General features: G+C 44.0%; 1 protein-coding gene across 2 annotated transcripts in view; it reads right to left on the bottom strand.

Annotated features, from left to right (window-relative positions):
* IQCK (IQ motif containing K) overlaps positions 1-15,870 on the bottom strand; it is a 153,684-nt gene extending 137,814 nt beyond the window's left edge. For both annotated transcript variants that reach the window (XM_023558807.2, XM_064295654.1), the window contains exons 1-4: positions 15,656-15,870; positions 5,720-5,784; positions 3,703-3,832; positions 2,751-2,848 (exon numbers count right to left, since the gene is read on the bottom strand). In XM_023558807.2, coding sequence (XP_023414575.1) covers positions 2,751-2,848; positions 3,703-3,832; positions 5,720-5,784; positions 15,656-15,812 — 450 coding nt within the window. In that variant the 5' untranslated portion in view covers positions 15,813-15,870. The remainder of the gene's footprint in view (positions 1-2,750; positions 2,849-3,702; positions 3,833-5,719; positions 5,785-15,655) is intronic.
* Between the last annotated feature and the right edge of the window lie 8 nt (positions 15,871-15,878).

The raw sequence follows: 15,878 nt of genomic DNA, 5'->3' as shown, positions 1-15,878 counted from the left end.
AAGAACTGCTACAACTCAACAAAAAGACAAACATGTCTTTGTACAATAAAAAATGTACAAAGGACTTGAATTGACGTTTCATAAAGAGGATATATAAAGGGCCAACAAGCACATGAAAAATGATCAACATCATTAGTCATTAGGGAAACACAAATCAAAACCACAATTAGATACCATTTCACCTTGACTTGGACAGATACGGAGCCCTGGTGGCACAGTGGTTAAGCTCTTGGCTGCTAACTGAAAGGTTGGTGATTCGAACTCACCAGCTGCTCTGCAAGGGAAAGTTGTGGCAGTCTGCCTCTGTAAAGATTACAGCCTTGGAAACCCTATGGGGCAGTTCTATTCTGTCCTAAGTCAGAACTGTCTCAATGGCAATAGGCAATGGAGGATGGCTATTATCAGAAAAAGGGAAAATAATAAGTGTTGGCGAAGATGTGGAGAAATTGGAATCTCATCCATAGCTGGAAGGATTGTAAAATGGTGCGGCCATTGTGGAAAACAGTTTGGTGGGTCCTTGAAAAAGTTAAACATAGAATTACTACAACCCAGCAATCCTATTCCTATGTATACACCCAAAAGGTTTAAAAGCAGAAACTCAAAACAGATACTTGTACAGCAATGTTCATTGCAGCATTATTCACAATAGCCAAAAGGTGGAGACAGTGGAACAGACAAATGGATAAACTGAGTGTGGAATAACCATATGATGGAATATTATTCAGTCATAAAGAGACCTGAAGTCCTGACACATGGTACAACATGGATGAATCTGGAAAACTTTATGCTGAGTGGAATAAGTCAGACACAAAAGGACAAATATATGATCCCATTTATACGAAATACCTAGAATAGGCAAATGCATAGAGACCAAAGCTTATTAGTGGTTACCAGGGGTGATTGGGAGAGGGAAAAGGGGAGTTATTTCTTAAGGGGCATTGAATTTCTGTTAAAAGTAAGGAAAAAATTCAGAAATGCATAGTGGTGATGGCGGCACAACATGGTGAATGTAATTAATGTCACTGGATTGTACACAATAATTTCTTTTTTTTTTTTAATTTGCCATGAGGAAGAGAAGGAATACTCTAAAATCTGAGAGCTAAGATCAATTACTTACAGTTTGGGCCCAGCAAGGAACTGAAGGTCTGAGAGAGAAGTTATGGAGCTGAGTTTGGGAAAACAAGCAGAACTTAAACACACAGACAAGAGGAGCTCCAGGCTCTTTTTTTTCCCCCTTAAAAGAATAAGAAACATAGGCACAGAGGCTGTAAAGTGGGAGGGTGGGAGCAAGGAACTCTGGGTGGTTCTGTTTGGCTGCAGGGTACCTTGAAGGAAGGACTGCAGAGCAAGAAGAGACTGGAACGAAGGAGGGGAAAGACCTTGAAAGCCAGGCTGAGGGTCTTGGCTTCTTTCTGCTGAGTCATGGCTCTCAGCTGGTACACCGTGGCCCAGGGGTGTACCCCAAAACTTCCTTCACAGGAGGGCTGGTGCCCAAATTCTGATCAATGCCTCGTAATTCATTTCTGACTCAACTAAACATACAATTATCACAGTGAGGCCTGTCTGAAGGAATGCTGAGCTGAGTGGATCAAGCAGCAGGCAACTGGGGGGAGGGACAACGTGGGATGGTTGAGAAGCAGGAAAAGCAGCATAATGTCAAGGCAGTGCTAAGGAAAAACTGAGTGTTTGCCACAACAGGTGAGAACTTTGTCGTCTAAGTATATAAAAGTACGATCAGGACAGTACACAGTTCCTCTCAGACAGGGACCCTGTGCTGCCATTAACCAAGCAGGTGATACCATTAACTGTGAATGCTTTTATAGACCATCAATATATAATTACTGCCAACCACTTTACAATGGTAAGTTGTTCACTCTAGATTGAGATCCCAGCTCTGCTGTTCACCCTGGATCACGTTTGTATACCTCTCTGTCCCTCTGTTTTCTCATCTGCAAAATGGAGATGCTAACAGCAGGAGGAACTTCATAGGGCTGTTGTGAGGACTAAATGAAGTAATGGATGAGAAAGCACTTAGCAAAGTGCCTGGCACAGAGCAAGTGCTTAGTAAATATTAAATGTTCTTGTTATTTCACTTTCTTCATGTGGGCCATCCAAAATCCTAGTATTCAAAGCTGGAGGGAACACGCACACCCAACGTATCCTGTGAACCGTAGAAGAGGGGGAGCCCTGACACCCAACGTATCTTGTGAGCCGTAGAAAAGAGGGAGCCCTGGGGGTGCCTTGGGACTGGCAGCCTGTGTCTACAGATAGCTAACTGTAGTGTGATAATGGGCTATATTTACTGAGCACCGACTGCATGCCAGGCCTCTCCTGAAGCAAGCGACACACATGACATTTGTCATGAAGCAGTGTAGGGAGAGGCCAGAGGTAGGAAGATCAATCCAGAGCCAGGCACAAGGTAAGGAGAGCTTTAATAGGTACGTGTAATATACAGAAGAAGAGCCAAGAAAGGTGGCAGATGCCAAATGGCACAACAGGAGGACAGGCAGGGAGGCTAAGGAAGGCGGAAAACCTCTCCAGAGCCTGAGTAGCCAGAGAGACAGCAGCGCACATGTGTGTACAACTAGACACGGTGACTGCAGTTTCATAAGTGACCCAAAATACAGGACCCTACCCCAGAGAGATCAAGTTGGGCACTACCACTTGATGCCACGAGATCATGAGTTACCGTCTGATAAAAATGAATTCTTGAGAATTTAAAAATAAAGAAATGCCACAAAACAACTGACCTCAAAACATTTTTCATTCTTTGCTTGGTGAAGCAGGCTAGCCATACCAGGAAGCAAAACTGGAAAGATGAAAGTTTCCAAATAGTCTTTGGGGCAACCTAAAATAAACAAACAAATCCCAATGACGATCCCAAATGGCCAAAGCTAATCTGGAAGAAATGTCTGATGGTGAACCAACAAAGGTATTGTCCATTTACAACCGATATGACCTTAAATGTTATGCTGTACTCCAGTCTGCTGAGCTGGGCTGTATTAAAATGTTCTGTATTCATTTCTGAGGGTGGCTGTAACAAAATACCATAAACCAGATGGCTTATGAGAACAGAAATTTATTATCTCACAGTTCGGGAGGCCAAAAGTTCAAAGCAATGTGCCAGCTGGGTCATGCTCCTTCCAAAGTTTCCAGAGGAAGATCCTTTCTGGTCTCTCCCAGATTCTGGTAGGATTCCTTGGCTTGTAGCTCCATCTTTACATGACCATCTGTCTGTCTCTCTGTGGCTCCTCTTTCATAGGACAGCACTCAAAATGGACTAGGATCCACCCTATTCCAGTATGATCTCATGTTAACGTAAGCGATAACATCTTCAAATACTCTAATTCCAAACAAGGTCATGTTCACAGCTAGGGGTTAGGACTTCACCAATTCTTTCTGGGGGTCACAGTTCAATCCATAATAGTCCCTCTAATCCTCTGTAGTCTACCAAGCAGGTAGGCCAGGTCCCACCCAGGGCCAGGCCCACCAGCTCTGAGAAAGAAGCAGTACAGGGGCTGAGAGAGAAAGCTGCAGTGTCGAGTGTCTGTTTCCTGTCTCTCTGGGGCTGACCCCACCACTGCTCCTTCCAAGGTATGTGCTCTTCTTGAAGTTTATCTGGCCACTCCCATCCCCGCCCTGTGGTTTTGCACTGCTATAAGCCAAAAACCATAAAAAATGAAATCTCACTTTTTTACTTACATGTTTTGGAATCCATTGTTTTCGATTTCACCTGAGGACAAGGCGTCTGTGAGACCATGGTGAAATGGGGAACTGAAAAAAAGTGCTCTCTATTGAAGCCATGGAAAACCGTTTCTGCCACTGGCGAAACCTGCAGGGGACAGGGAGTCAACTGATATAAATAGCACAAATAATTGAAATTTTTTAAAACAACCTTACAAAAGAATAAAATTCTATGAGGCTTTAGGTTCAGGGGCACAATGAGTACACACCTTTGTCTCTCTTCTCAAGACATGTATAAAATAGCGGCCAAAGAATAAATCCCTAATAGAGAAGAGAAAAGGAGTACAAAGAGAGGATGAGAGATTTCCAAACATTTCTAAAACAAACAGGGACAGAACTTGTTGACAGGTAAGAAAGAAGAAGAAGTAGCAATCCAGAGTGTACAGGAAGGAACTGCCCTAGAGGACAGGAGTCGATCTCCCCCTGCCCCCCAGAATGCCCAAAGGGCTCAGTGCTCAGAGTTGACAGGTATCACAGAGGACAGCAATGAGAAGGGGGTGATAAACAGGAGGTTAAGAAAATCTGGCTGGAGCTCCACTGGCCTACCACCCTATATTCTTCCTCCTCCCACTCCTGCGCCTCTCAACACACATGAAGCTAAATTCACAGCAGCATTTTATGCCTACCCACACCCCCAATGAAGGACTCTTCTGTGAACAAATTTAACAAACAGTCTGGGAAGGGGTAGAATTACTTAGGGCGCCGTAATGGTGGCCAAGAGCGGCGGGGGGGAAACCCTGATGTAGAATCAAACTATGCTTTGATTCTTACCATTTATTTGGAGACCCCTGCCCAACCACAAAGACAATCTGGTGGTACAGTGGTTAAGAGCTCAGCTGCTAACCGAAAGGTCACCAGTGTGAGCCCACCAGCTGCCCCACGGGAGAAAGATGTGGCAGTCTGCTTCTGTAAAAATTAAAGGCTTGGAAACCCTGTGGGGCAGTTCTACTCTGTCCTATAGGGTTGCCATCAGAATCAACTAAAAGGCAAGGGGTAAGGGTGCCCAATCCCAAACTACTAACTCCCTGCTGCTCACCCTGAAGAAAAGTCTTGTCCCAGGGGACAACCACTGCCCAGAAGTTTCTATTCATAGAAGAGGCCCATCTAGAAAACAAACCCACATGTACAACTGCAGAAGAAAACTTCACCAACTCTGTAAAAAAAATCCACTTAGGCCCCCGTTTTTAATTTTGAATAAACAATCAATGTTCTCGAAACAGATAAAGAAAATCAACAACATAAAAGACAACACTCAAGATATACAAACAGAACTGACCCTGGGAGAAGCACGAATAATTTAGGGAAGAGAATTGCCATTAGTATCTTCAGAGAAATTTGAGGAAGTAAATGAAGAACCACAATCACAGAACGAGAAAGTCCATAAACACGAGAATGTCTATCAGAGACAGCTGCTGTAACAGACCACAAATCTAAAGGCTGGGGTTTTAGTTCCAGCCCTGTGACCCTGCTCAAGTGCCCTTATTTCTCAGGACCTCACTTTTTTGTCTTACATTCCATTAGGTCCCTGTTTTATTCCAAGGTGCACTTTCTGAGGGCCTCCCTTCCTGATTGCCCTGTCCTTGGCCCTCTCTCCTTGACAGTCTTCATCTTCTTCACTCTGGCAGGCAGTAAGAAGCTTGCTGTGTCTGCAACTGTCCCCAACACGGGCATAGTGCAGAAGGCCTTTCTCATCCAGGATCTCATTTGAGCCCTACAGAGACCTTGTGAGTTCATCGAGGATTATCTGTCCCATTAACAGATGCAGAAACTAAGACCCAAAGAAGTTATATGATGTACTTCAAGTCATGCTGTTAGTAGTAGAAAAAGGATTGGCACCAAATATCAGATTCTCGCTCCAATGCCTTCCGCTTCGCCCCTCCCTAACTCATGACACTGTCTGATGGTCACCGCTGTCAGTGCTCTTCTCATTGAAGAGCGAGCCATTCACTTAGGTCAAGGCCTGGATGATACTCACATTCATCACAGCTTCTCGTTTGACTTTATATCTCTCTGGAAAGGGAGGCATCTCTGCTTCATACTCTAAGGGGAGAAGAAAAAAAACTTCTCAACTCCATAATTCATTTCAGTTTGTGATGTAATTTCCTTCCCTCTGAATAAAACAGTCCTGAAATTTATTTTGGCTGGTGGTTTACCGAAATGAAAAACAACTGGTCATTCCAGGTGAATATTTAATGTGAACCATCTTATTTTAAATGGACAAGAGATGACTGGCCTCTTGCATGAAAGAGTGAAGGCTGTATGGGCAAGTCTGCAACTCTTCTCCCCAGAGGACACACTGCAGATTTTGCCCAAATGTTATGATAATTACAAGGGAATCAGAGAGTGGGAAGGGTAGTTAAGGGAAGTCACTAATAGCAAAAAGAGAGAACATGATGAGAGGGCAGAAGTGGGGACAGAGGGAAGATGGACCATCCCATGCAGCCACAGGGATGGGCATGAAGGTAAGATTGACAGACTGGGGGTACCTGGAAACCCTGCTGGCATAGGACTTAAGAGTTCAGCTGCTAACCAAAAGGCAGGCAGTTCGAATCCACCAGGCGCTCCTTGGGAACCCTATGGGGCAGTTCTACTCCGTCGTATAGTATAGGGTCACTATGAGTCAGAACTGACTCGATGGCAATGGGTTTGGTTTTCTTTTTTTTTTTTCAGCTGGACAAGGAATCCCATAAACCTTTCCTACTCGTAAGCAGCATCAGCATCACCTGAGAGTTAGAAATGCAGCATCTCAGGCCCCGCCCCAGACCTGCTGAATTCGAATCCGCATTTTAACAAGATCCCCTGGTAACTTGTAGGCACATGAAAGTTTGAGAAGGCCTATTGTAAATGCCAAGTTTCCCATCCTGGCTGCACATTATAATCACCTGGTGAGACTCTGATTCAACAAATCTAGGGCAGGAGCCTGGGACTCAGTAGGTTTAAAGCAACTCAGCTGATTCTAATTTTCAGTGAGGTGGCGAACCATTGCCAGGTTTCCAGGGGATCACAGCTGACTTGGAGAGCCTGACCCAAAGAACATGCCATTCAAGTTCTCCTTAACTCCCTGAGCTAAGAACTCTCGCTGGGAAAGGGACAGAAAATGCTCATGGGCTATATTAGTTACAACCCTAAAGGAAAGACTGGTAAAACTATTCCTGGAAAGGTCAATGTTTTAAAGGCAATTACATAGTCACTTTGCAGTGATGAGAAAAAAAAGTTTCTGGGCAAGACAGTATTGATGGAATAAAATTTTACTGTGCACAAGTTTTAGCCCATTAATTAGTTACTTATCAGGTAGGATAACAGTTCTCAACTTTTTTTTTAGCTCCTTAGAATCAGGCTGGGGCACAAGTAAGTCGGGCTGCAGATTATAAGCAATTTCGATTCCCTGAAAGGTCGGCAGTTCGAATCTACCAGTTACTCCTTGGAAACCCTATGGGGCAGAATCAGAATCAACTCATGGCAACAGACTCAGTTTTGGTTTGGTTTTACACCAGCTGTATTCATTTCTGGAAACACTGGTGACGTAGTGGTTAAGTGCTGTGGCTGCTAACCAAAAGGTCTGCAGTTCGAATCCGCCAGGTGCTCCTTGGAAGCTCTATGGGGCAGTCCTACTCTGCCCTATAGGATCGCTATGAGTCGGAATTGACTTGACAGCAACAGGTGTGGGTTTTTTTTTTTTTGGTATTAATTTCCTATCATTGCATAACAAATTTATCATAAACTTAGTGGCTTAAACAATACAAATATATCATTTCTCAGTTCCGGTGGGTCTGGAGTCCAGGTAACGGTCTCATCAGGCTGAAATCAAGCTGTCAGCCAGAGCTGTGGTCTCATCTGAGGCTTGGGGGTCTGTTCTCACTGGTCAATGGGAGAATTCAGTTTCTTGTTCTTGTAGGTCTAAAGTCCCACTGTCTTGCCGATTGTTAGCCAGGGATCGCTCTCAGCTCCTAGAGTCTACCCATTGGGTCCTTGTCACATGGTTTCCTCCAAAGGAAGTTCACAACACGGCTGTTTGCTACTTCAAGGCCAGCAAGGAGTCTCTTCTGTTTAAAATCCCTCTAACTTCTTTTAAGAGCTCACCTTACTAAGTGAGGGCCACCCATGACAATTGCCCCAATTTCAAGTCTACTGATTAGGGACCTTAATTACATCTGGAAAATCCCTTCACAGCAAGAGGAATCACAGCAAGATTAATGTTTATTTGAATAACTGGGGGGTGTGTACTCCAGCAAGCAGGGATCTTGGGAGCCATCTTAGAATTCTGCTTACCATACCAGCTATAGCACTGCCACTATTTTTTTTCCTCTCATGTAAGCATGTAAATTCACTCCCTTCTCCCACTGCCCTGAGAATCACTAACATAGTATGAAAATTGCTTATTTGGGTTTAAAATATAACATTTTTAGCTTTGATAACAAAAGCAATACATGCTTATTGTGGGAAAATTTCAAATCACATGGCGATATCTCATTTAGAAAGTAAAAGTCACACCTAATCCCATTCCAGTCCTAACTCACTGTTAGATTTGGCATAGATCCAACCAAATCTTTTTTTTTTTTCATGCACTCACTAACATATGCATCAACATGTTCATTTAAATCTCCCAGACTAGGCCAAATCACCCAAGTATGAATCCTTATATATAACCCTGCTGTTTTTTTATTTATAACACAGATCAGCTTTACCCTTATCTGAAATTTGTAAAAATGAATGTCTCTTCCAGTAGACTGTATGTTTTATGAGGCCAGGACCCAGGTCTGTTTGTATTTACCATCATATCCCCCAAATACTTGCTGAATAAATGAATGAAAGTGCTATTATATCACAATACAGTTCTGCAAGTTACTCTTTACCCTTTATCTACTTATTTATTCATAATTTTCAGCTCACGATGAGCCAGGATGTGTTCTAGGTGTTGAATCTTGGCTCTCTTTCAACGGTGGTACATATATTGATGTGCCATATTGATTTACTCAGTGAACTCTTAGTGGGCATTTGAGTAGTTTACAATTTGTTATCATGAAAAACAATGCTACAATGAACATCCTTATATATATATATATATCACTGATCGGAATAACAGTGTTTTTGTAGAACTAATTCTTAGATGTGGAATTTTTCAGTCAAAGGAAAACAGAACTTAAAATTTGGACATTGTCAAATTTCCCTCCAAAAAGATTACAACAATTTCCACTGCTGATAATGAGTCCACCTGTTTTCTCTCTAGGGTATTGTACTAGTTTCCTAGGACTGCCATAACAAAACACCACAAACCGAATGGCTTTTAAGCACAGAAATTTACTGTTTCACAGTTCTGGAGGCAAGTCCAAATCAGGGTTTGGGCTCTGTCAATTCTTTCCGAGGGTTCTAAGAGAGGAGCTTTTCCATGACGTTTTCCCAGCTTCTGGTAGCTCCAGGTATTCCTTGGCTTGCAGCTGCAGCAACACATGGCGTCTGTCTCCCTGTCTCTGTGTGTCTTCTCCTCTTTCATAAGGACAAGTCACATAGAATTAGGAGCCACTCTACTCCAGGATGACCTTGTATCAGCCTAACTGCTAACATCTTCAAAGACACTATTTCCAAACAAGGTCATGTTCACAGGTACTGGGGATAAAGACTTCAACATATGTTTTCAGGGGACACAATTCAGTTCATAATAGGTATTAACAATCTTATACATATTTAAAATGATTTTACTTTTATTTGCATTTTCTTAATTATTAATTTTCCATGTTTTTTTTTTTCCCAATGAAATCCTCTAGGGGTTCACTTAAACTTGATGGAAAAGATACAAATTTTTTCATCCTGTGACCACAAGAATATCCAGGTGGGATGATGATTATATAGAAGTATGAGAAAATATGTTATCTTCAGGACAATCTGATATGTTTGTAATTTAGAGCCGCTGTAATGTTTAAGAGATCTAGCATATTTCAGAATTTGTCAGCTTCACCTTGTGACGTCAATTTGAAATACGTAATTGATTATAGACTGGTGCTTCCACGTTGAAAGGCATAAGAGAATTTGATTGAGTCTGTAAAGAGTACTGAACTCATTAAAACATCTTGCTTTACCACATCTGTAAGTTTCATTCATTAGATTTCTAAGAGGTGCTTAGAAAAATTTTGTCCTGTTTGGCATTAGAAGTGCTTAAGAAAATCAGACACACTGAATTTATAAATGTAGATTAAAACGTTCACAATCTTTTAATTACCTAAGTTTGTAAATTGGGTTGTTTAGGGGGATTTCATGTTATATGCACGTTAAATGAACGTTAAGAACAAGTGAAAGTCATCGTTCTTTGTACACAACAAAGGCAACATGCTGAGAGAAGCCAAGCAGAGCCTGGACCCTTGTTGGCAGAGTGAAGCCCTTGAGCCAAACTTGGGATCGCTCACCTTCCTACCTCTGAGATAACTGAATGTCTTAGGACCCTACAGGACAGAGTAGAACTGCCCCATAGCATTTCCAAGGCTGTAAATCTTTACAGAAGCAGGCTGCCACATCTTTTCTCCCAGAGAGGGTAGTGGGTTCGAACTGCTGACCTTTTGGTTCTCAGCAGAGCACTTAACCACTGTGCCACCAGGGCTCCTTCATCGCTTAGGCCATTATTAGTCAGGCTTTCTGTTACCTGCAGCTGAACATGTTCCTAGCTAAAACAGCAATTAAAATGCAACATTTACCGAGAATGGCCTATTGGAAAGGTATGACCCAGTAAGGCGAAGCAGCTAGAAGTGAATCTGATGAACACTTAGTGGGCATATCTATGCAATGGATTGTACAATGTGCTGAATAGGGCAGAAGTGCTTATATTCTGGTGAGGGAGATGTCTAGTAAACCAATGGCTATGTGATGAGAAAGGGCCACCGTAGGGGCTGCACCCGGAGCTCTGGGAGCAACAGAGAAGGGGCTTCTAAATAAACCCAAGGAATTATGCAAGGCTTTCCAGAAGAGGGGCTACTTGGGCCCCTTGAGTCTTGAAAGATAAAGAGATGAGTACAAAGAAGGCAGCGATGTTCCAGTAAGAGGCAAAGCACATGCAGAGGCGCGGAGTGGAACAGGATGGCACACTGGAAGACGAGTTTCGTGTGGCTGAAAGTACAGAGTAAATGGAACTGGTACAGAGGTTGTTAAAATGCAGAGTTCAGGGACTTGCTCCTCAAGGAATCTAACTCATCAGGTTGAGACACAGCCCAGGAATCTGCATTTTAATGAATATCTAGGAGATTCTGATGTTCTTTTGATGTGTTCCCAGTCCACACTTTCAAGCATCCTGGTACTGTGCTTAAGGGCTTGGACTCGAGGGTCGAACAGACCAGAGTTTTAGCCTGGTTCTGCCACTTGGGTACGTTTCCCAACCCCTCTAACCCTCAGTGTCTTCATCTGTACAGTAGGCAAAATCCTCATCGTGTTGCTGTGAGGTTTAAATGGTAAGTAAAGCTCCTAGTACAAGGCCTGGCATATAAAGAGCAGCTCGGTAAATATCTGCCATTATGATGATTTAGGTGAGTATGTGATGAAGTTAGAAAAACAGAGATCGGAGCGTGAAGGGGTTTATATGCTAAGGAGTTTTATTTAGCATGAAAAATATAAAAACCATTGCAAGTCATGGCATGCTGTGGTCAGATTTAAATTTGAGGGCTTCCTGTGGCAGATGTGGAAGATGGTCTGGAAGGATGCCTGCCCCAATTAAGAGGCTACAAGTCATCAGCAAGGAGTGGTAAGGGCTTGATCTAAGGCAACAGACAGAGGGTTGGGGCGGGGGGAGTGGTTGTGAGACGACAAGCAGCTAGAATCTACAGGGACTGGCGAACAAATGTGGGGATCTTGAAACGTAAAAGGAAAGCATGGAAGATGACTTCCCGGTTTCTGGACTGGGCAACTGAATGACAGTAATGGAGAATAAGCTGTCGGACCCTAGAACAGTGCCTGGAACCATGCCTGGCCCAGCATTTAAAACAACTCCTGGCATGAGGCAGATACTTATTCACTGAACATATGAGAATAATTTCATTGGAGTGATAAGGTAGTCTTCACTGAGTTGATATGGGAACAAGAATGAAGGTTGTGTGAACAAGGGTAATGTGTTCTTTCCAGAAGCTCGGCTGAGAGGGGGACAGGGACCGACAGGGCTAGAAGAGGATATGGGGTTAAGGCAGAGGTTTTCCCTAAGATGACAGGCCAGAGTGTGTCTGGAGGGAACAGCTGGCAGAGAAGTTAAAGATGTCAGACAGGAGGCAACTGAAAGAGCAGAATCCTGAATGGTACCAAAGCACAGATGGAGGGCTGGGTTGTGGGTAATGGTATGAACACTTCTTCCAATTAAGACAGAACAAAAAAGGATACGTGCAGATACAAATATGTTCCCAGGTGTAAGGAAGCTGGAGGATTTCCTTCCCACCTTTCAATCTCCTGACTCTTTCTGAATGCCTCTGATGTCCACCAAGTGTTATCACGGAACCTTAGAGGAAGGAGGTAAAAACTTGGGAGGATAGGCATGGGAGATGAGAGCAGGGACTGATGGGTATCGACCAGTGAGCAGTGCTGAGAGCCAGCTGGTGTCATTTTTCTCCAGCTGTGCTCAGTTGCTGTGCTAGAGGAGCAAGAGCCGATTCAGAACTGATCCATGCTGGTATCCTGGATGAAGGGACAAGATTATACAGTTCTCAACAGCGTTGAGGGTTGATACGATAGAACATTTAAGGTGATTAAGTGATGACCCAACAGGGCTGAAGATGTTGATGAGAGTAATAATAGCAATGTTGAAACAGAACACTGTAAGCTCTAAAATTCTGACTCAGTCTGGGTTAAAACCGTGATCAAAATCATAAGTCACAAGCCACTATAAAATTTACTTGGCAGAAAAAGTTTATTGATACAAGTGCTTTTGAGAATACAAAGCCCTGAGCTAGCTGTCACTGAAAAAATAAGATTTACAAATAAGTTATCACAAAGGCACCAAAACAAAGCAAAAAAACAACCCCCCCCCCGCCCAAAACCAACAAGCACTAACCAGATAGGACAAAGGTCTTGTTTAAGTTAGATATTTACATATTCTGTACCTTGTCTTCATGAAATTGAGTTGGTGGCAGGTTTGTTTACTGTGAGAATTTTCTTTTTTAAATGAAGATGTTCTAGTGGGATGTAATTCTTAGCCTCAAAGCTAGAACTCTTGCAAAGTCTGTTTTTTCATGTTCATGTTGAGGAAATGTATTTACTCGCCGTACGTTTGTATAGAAAATCGCATTTGTTAGAATGTTTGCTTTACGAATTGGGTTTACTCATCTAGGTTGTAATAATCATCACAGTGCCAGTGTGTATAATTCATCATCTCTGACCTCATTAACTTCATTTTGTAACTCTATCACTTTACAAGTGGCATCAAGCCAGTGATTTTCAGAGAACATCAAAACCGTTTCTCCCTACAGGCTAGTTTGACCAAAAAAAAAAAAAAACTTCCATGATTCTAAATTACAGCACAAAGCACTGTGGCCAACAACAAACCTAAAAAAACAAACACACTGCCGTCAAGTCAATTCCAACTTAAAGCAACCCTATAGAGTAGAACTGCTCCCTAAGGTTTCCAAGGCTGTAAGTCTCTATGAAAGTAGACTGCCACCATCTTTCTCCTATGGAGTGGCTGCTGGGTTCGAACTACCCACCTTTTGAGTAGCAGTCAAGTGCTTTTAATCACTGCACCACCTGGGCTACTTGTAAACAATAATGAACATTGACTGAGCACCTGCTAAATGCCAGGCACTGTGCTCAGTACCTTCATGTATATTCTCTTACTCAGTCCTCACAACAGCCCCGTGAGGTAGGTATAATGACTGTTGTTGTTATTATGTGCCATTGAATCAATTTCAACTCATAGTAACCCATGTGACAGAGCAGAACCACCCCACAGGGTTTTCTTGGCTGTAATTTTCAGGAGAGCAGATCACCAGGCAGTTCTCCCATGGAGCTGCTGGGTGGAGTTGAGCCACCAACCTTTTGCTTAGCAGCTGAGTGCTTAACTATTTGTGCCACCTGGGCTCCTTAGGTATAATGATTGTTGTTGTGTGCCATCGAGTCAATTCTGATTTACAGCGACCCTATATGGCAGAGCAGAACCGCCCCACAGGATTTCCTAGGCAGTTATCCTTATGACAGCAGACTGCCAGGTCTCTTCTGCCATGGAGCAGCTGGTAGGTTTGAAACACTAACTTATCAGTTGGCAGCTAAGCACTTTAAGCACTTAACCATTGTTACTCCACCAGGGCTCCTTACATATAATGATTGTTGTTGTGTGCTGTCAATTCTGACTCATAGCGACCCTATAGGTCAGGGGGTGGAGGGGTGCGGGGGAGGAACAGCCCCATAGGGTTTTCAAGGCTGTAACCTTTAGGGATGCAGACTGCCACATCTTTCTCGTGCAGAGTGGCTGGTGGGTTCAAAGCGCCAACCTTTCGGTTGTTAGCAGCTGCTGGCTTAACCACTGAAACCACCAGGGCTCCTCTGTAAAATGATTACCCACCCTCGTTAATTGATGTGGTTAAGCAGCTTGCTCAACAACACTCCATTCTATCATGAAATGCTACTTGGCTTGGAAAAGTGAAAGCTTTGGGGAAAAGGCAGGCACAGGAATTACCTTCAAATATTTGAAGGCGTTCTTTGTGGGAGAGTAATTAGCACTAAGGGGGTGAGGACCAAAGGGTGGAAGTCACAAAGACAACTTCCAAAAACGAAACAGGTTTTTCTGGATGTAATGCGATGTAGTGCTGGAGAAGGAATTCAAGCACTGGATGGGGGCTGAACAAATTGCCTTTAAGCTTCTATCACCTCAGAGTCCCCTATTCCCTTCCTCCTCTGGATTCTCCACCTCTCTCAGCTCTTCACTGTCTCCTTCTATTGTGCCTTCATATACTGGTGCATTCATTCTTCTTTCATTCAACGAACATTTACTGACCTGCACTGTAAGATACAGTAGCCACCAGCCACATGTGGCTATTTAAATTTATTAAAATAAAATTTAAAAATGCAGTTCCTTGGTTGCACTAACCACACTTCAAGTGCTCAATAACTACACGTGGCTAGTGCCTACCACACTCCATGGCTAAAATTATTGAAAGTTCTATTGGACAGTGTGGAGCCCTGGTGGCGCAGTAGTTAAGAGCTACAGCTGCCAACCAAAAGGTCAGCAGTTCGAATGCACCAGCCGCTCCTTGGAAACCCTATGGGGCAGTTCTACCCTGTCCAATAGTGTCGCTATGAGTCAGAATCGACTCCATGGCAAGGAGTTTGGACAGAGCTGTTTCAGACAGCTGAGGTAGAGACGGTGATTACAAGAAGAAAAAATCTGAGTCCTTGATCTTCAGGCGTTCACAGCCTAGCCCAGGAAGCAAAAAAAAATCCAAAGTTACTTACAAGCAGCTAAGACTTACTGAGATCTTGCTGTAAACCACACTGGTTAAAGTGAGCTGAACTCTGGGGATATCAAAGAAGGTTACAAGCGGAGAGGGATTAAAACTCAAGTCTGTCTAAACATGGTTGCCCAAACATCTGAGCCGCAGACCACCTAGCCGGAACAACTTGGGGTGCTGGCTAAAAATGCAGATTCCCTGGCTCCCACCGGAAGCTCTGTGGGCGGGTCCTGGGAAGCTACCTTTTCAACAAGCTACTTCCACTGTTTCTTTTCTGCTCACTAAATGAGGCTCGAGAACCCCTGGTTCACACCACATGGTCCCCTTTATTCCTCTTTCCTCCGCCTCAGGCAAGCCTCTCGGAGCCTCAGTCTCCAGTACGTAAAATGGGGACCCGGAGCCTCCCGAAGTCGAGCCACACGCGTCAGCCGCCTGGCGCACAGTAGGCGCTCAGGGGACGCGGCCCGCCGGGGTCCCGCCCCTCTCGGCCAGCCGGCCGGCCTGCCTACCCTCGCAAATCTGCTCCCACAGGTTCTTGCCCGGCGGCTCCGCGACATGCCCCGGAGAGACCGGCAGTTCGGGGGACACGGGCGACACGGTGGGCACCGGAGTCCGGGTGGTGGCCGACGACTCGGTAGAGCCGGCTGACTCCTCGGGTGGGCCCATGCGGCTCGACACCTGGGTTAGCTCAGCCAAGGTCGCGGTTCCCACGGCAACTGGGCATCCCGCGCG

Source organism: Loxodonta africana, chromosome 12, assembly GCF_030014295.1.
Source record: "Loxodonta africana isolate mLoxAfr1 chromosome 12, mLoxAfr1.hap2, whole genome shotgun sequence".
In the NCBI taxonomy this organism is placed as follows: Eukaryota; Metazoa; Chordata; class Mammalia; order Proboscidea; family Elephantidae; genus Loxodonta; species Loxodonta africana.
Note: the sequence above shows the minus strand (reverse complement) of the source record. Positions and strands in the feature narration are given on the sequence as shown.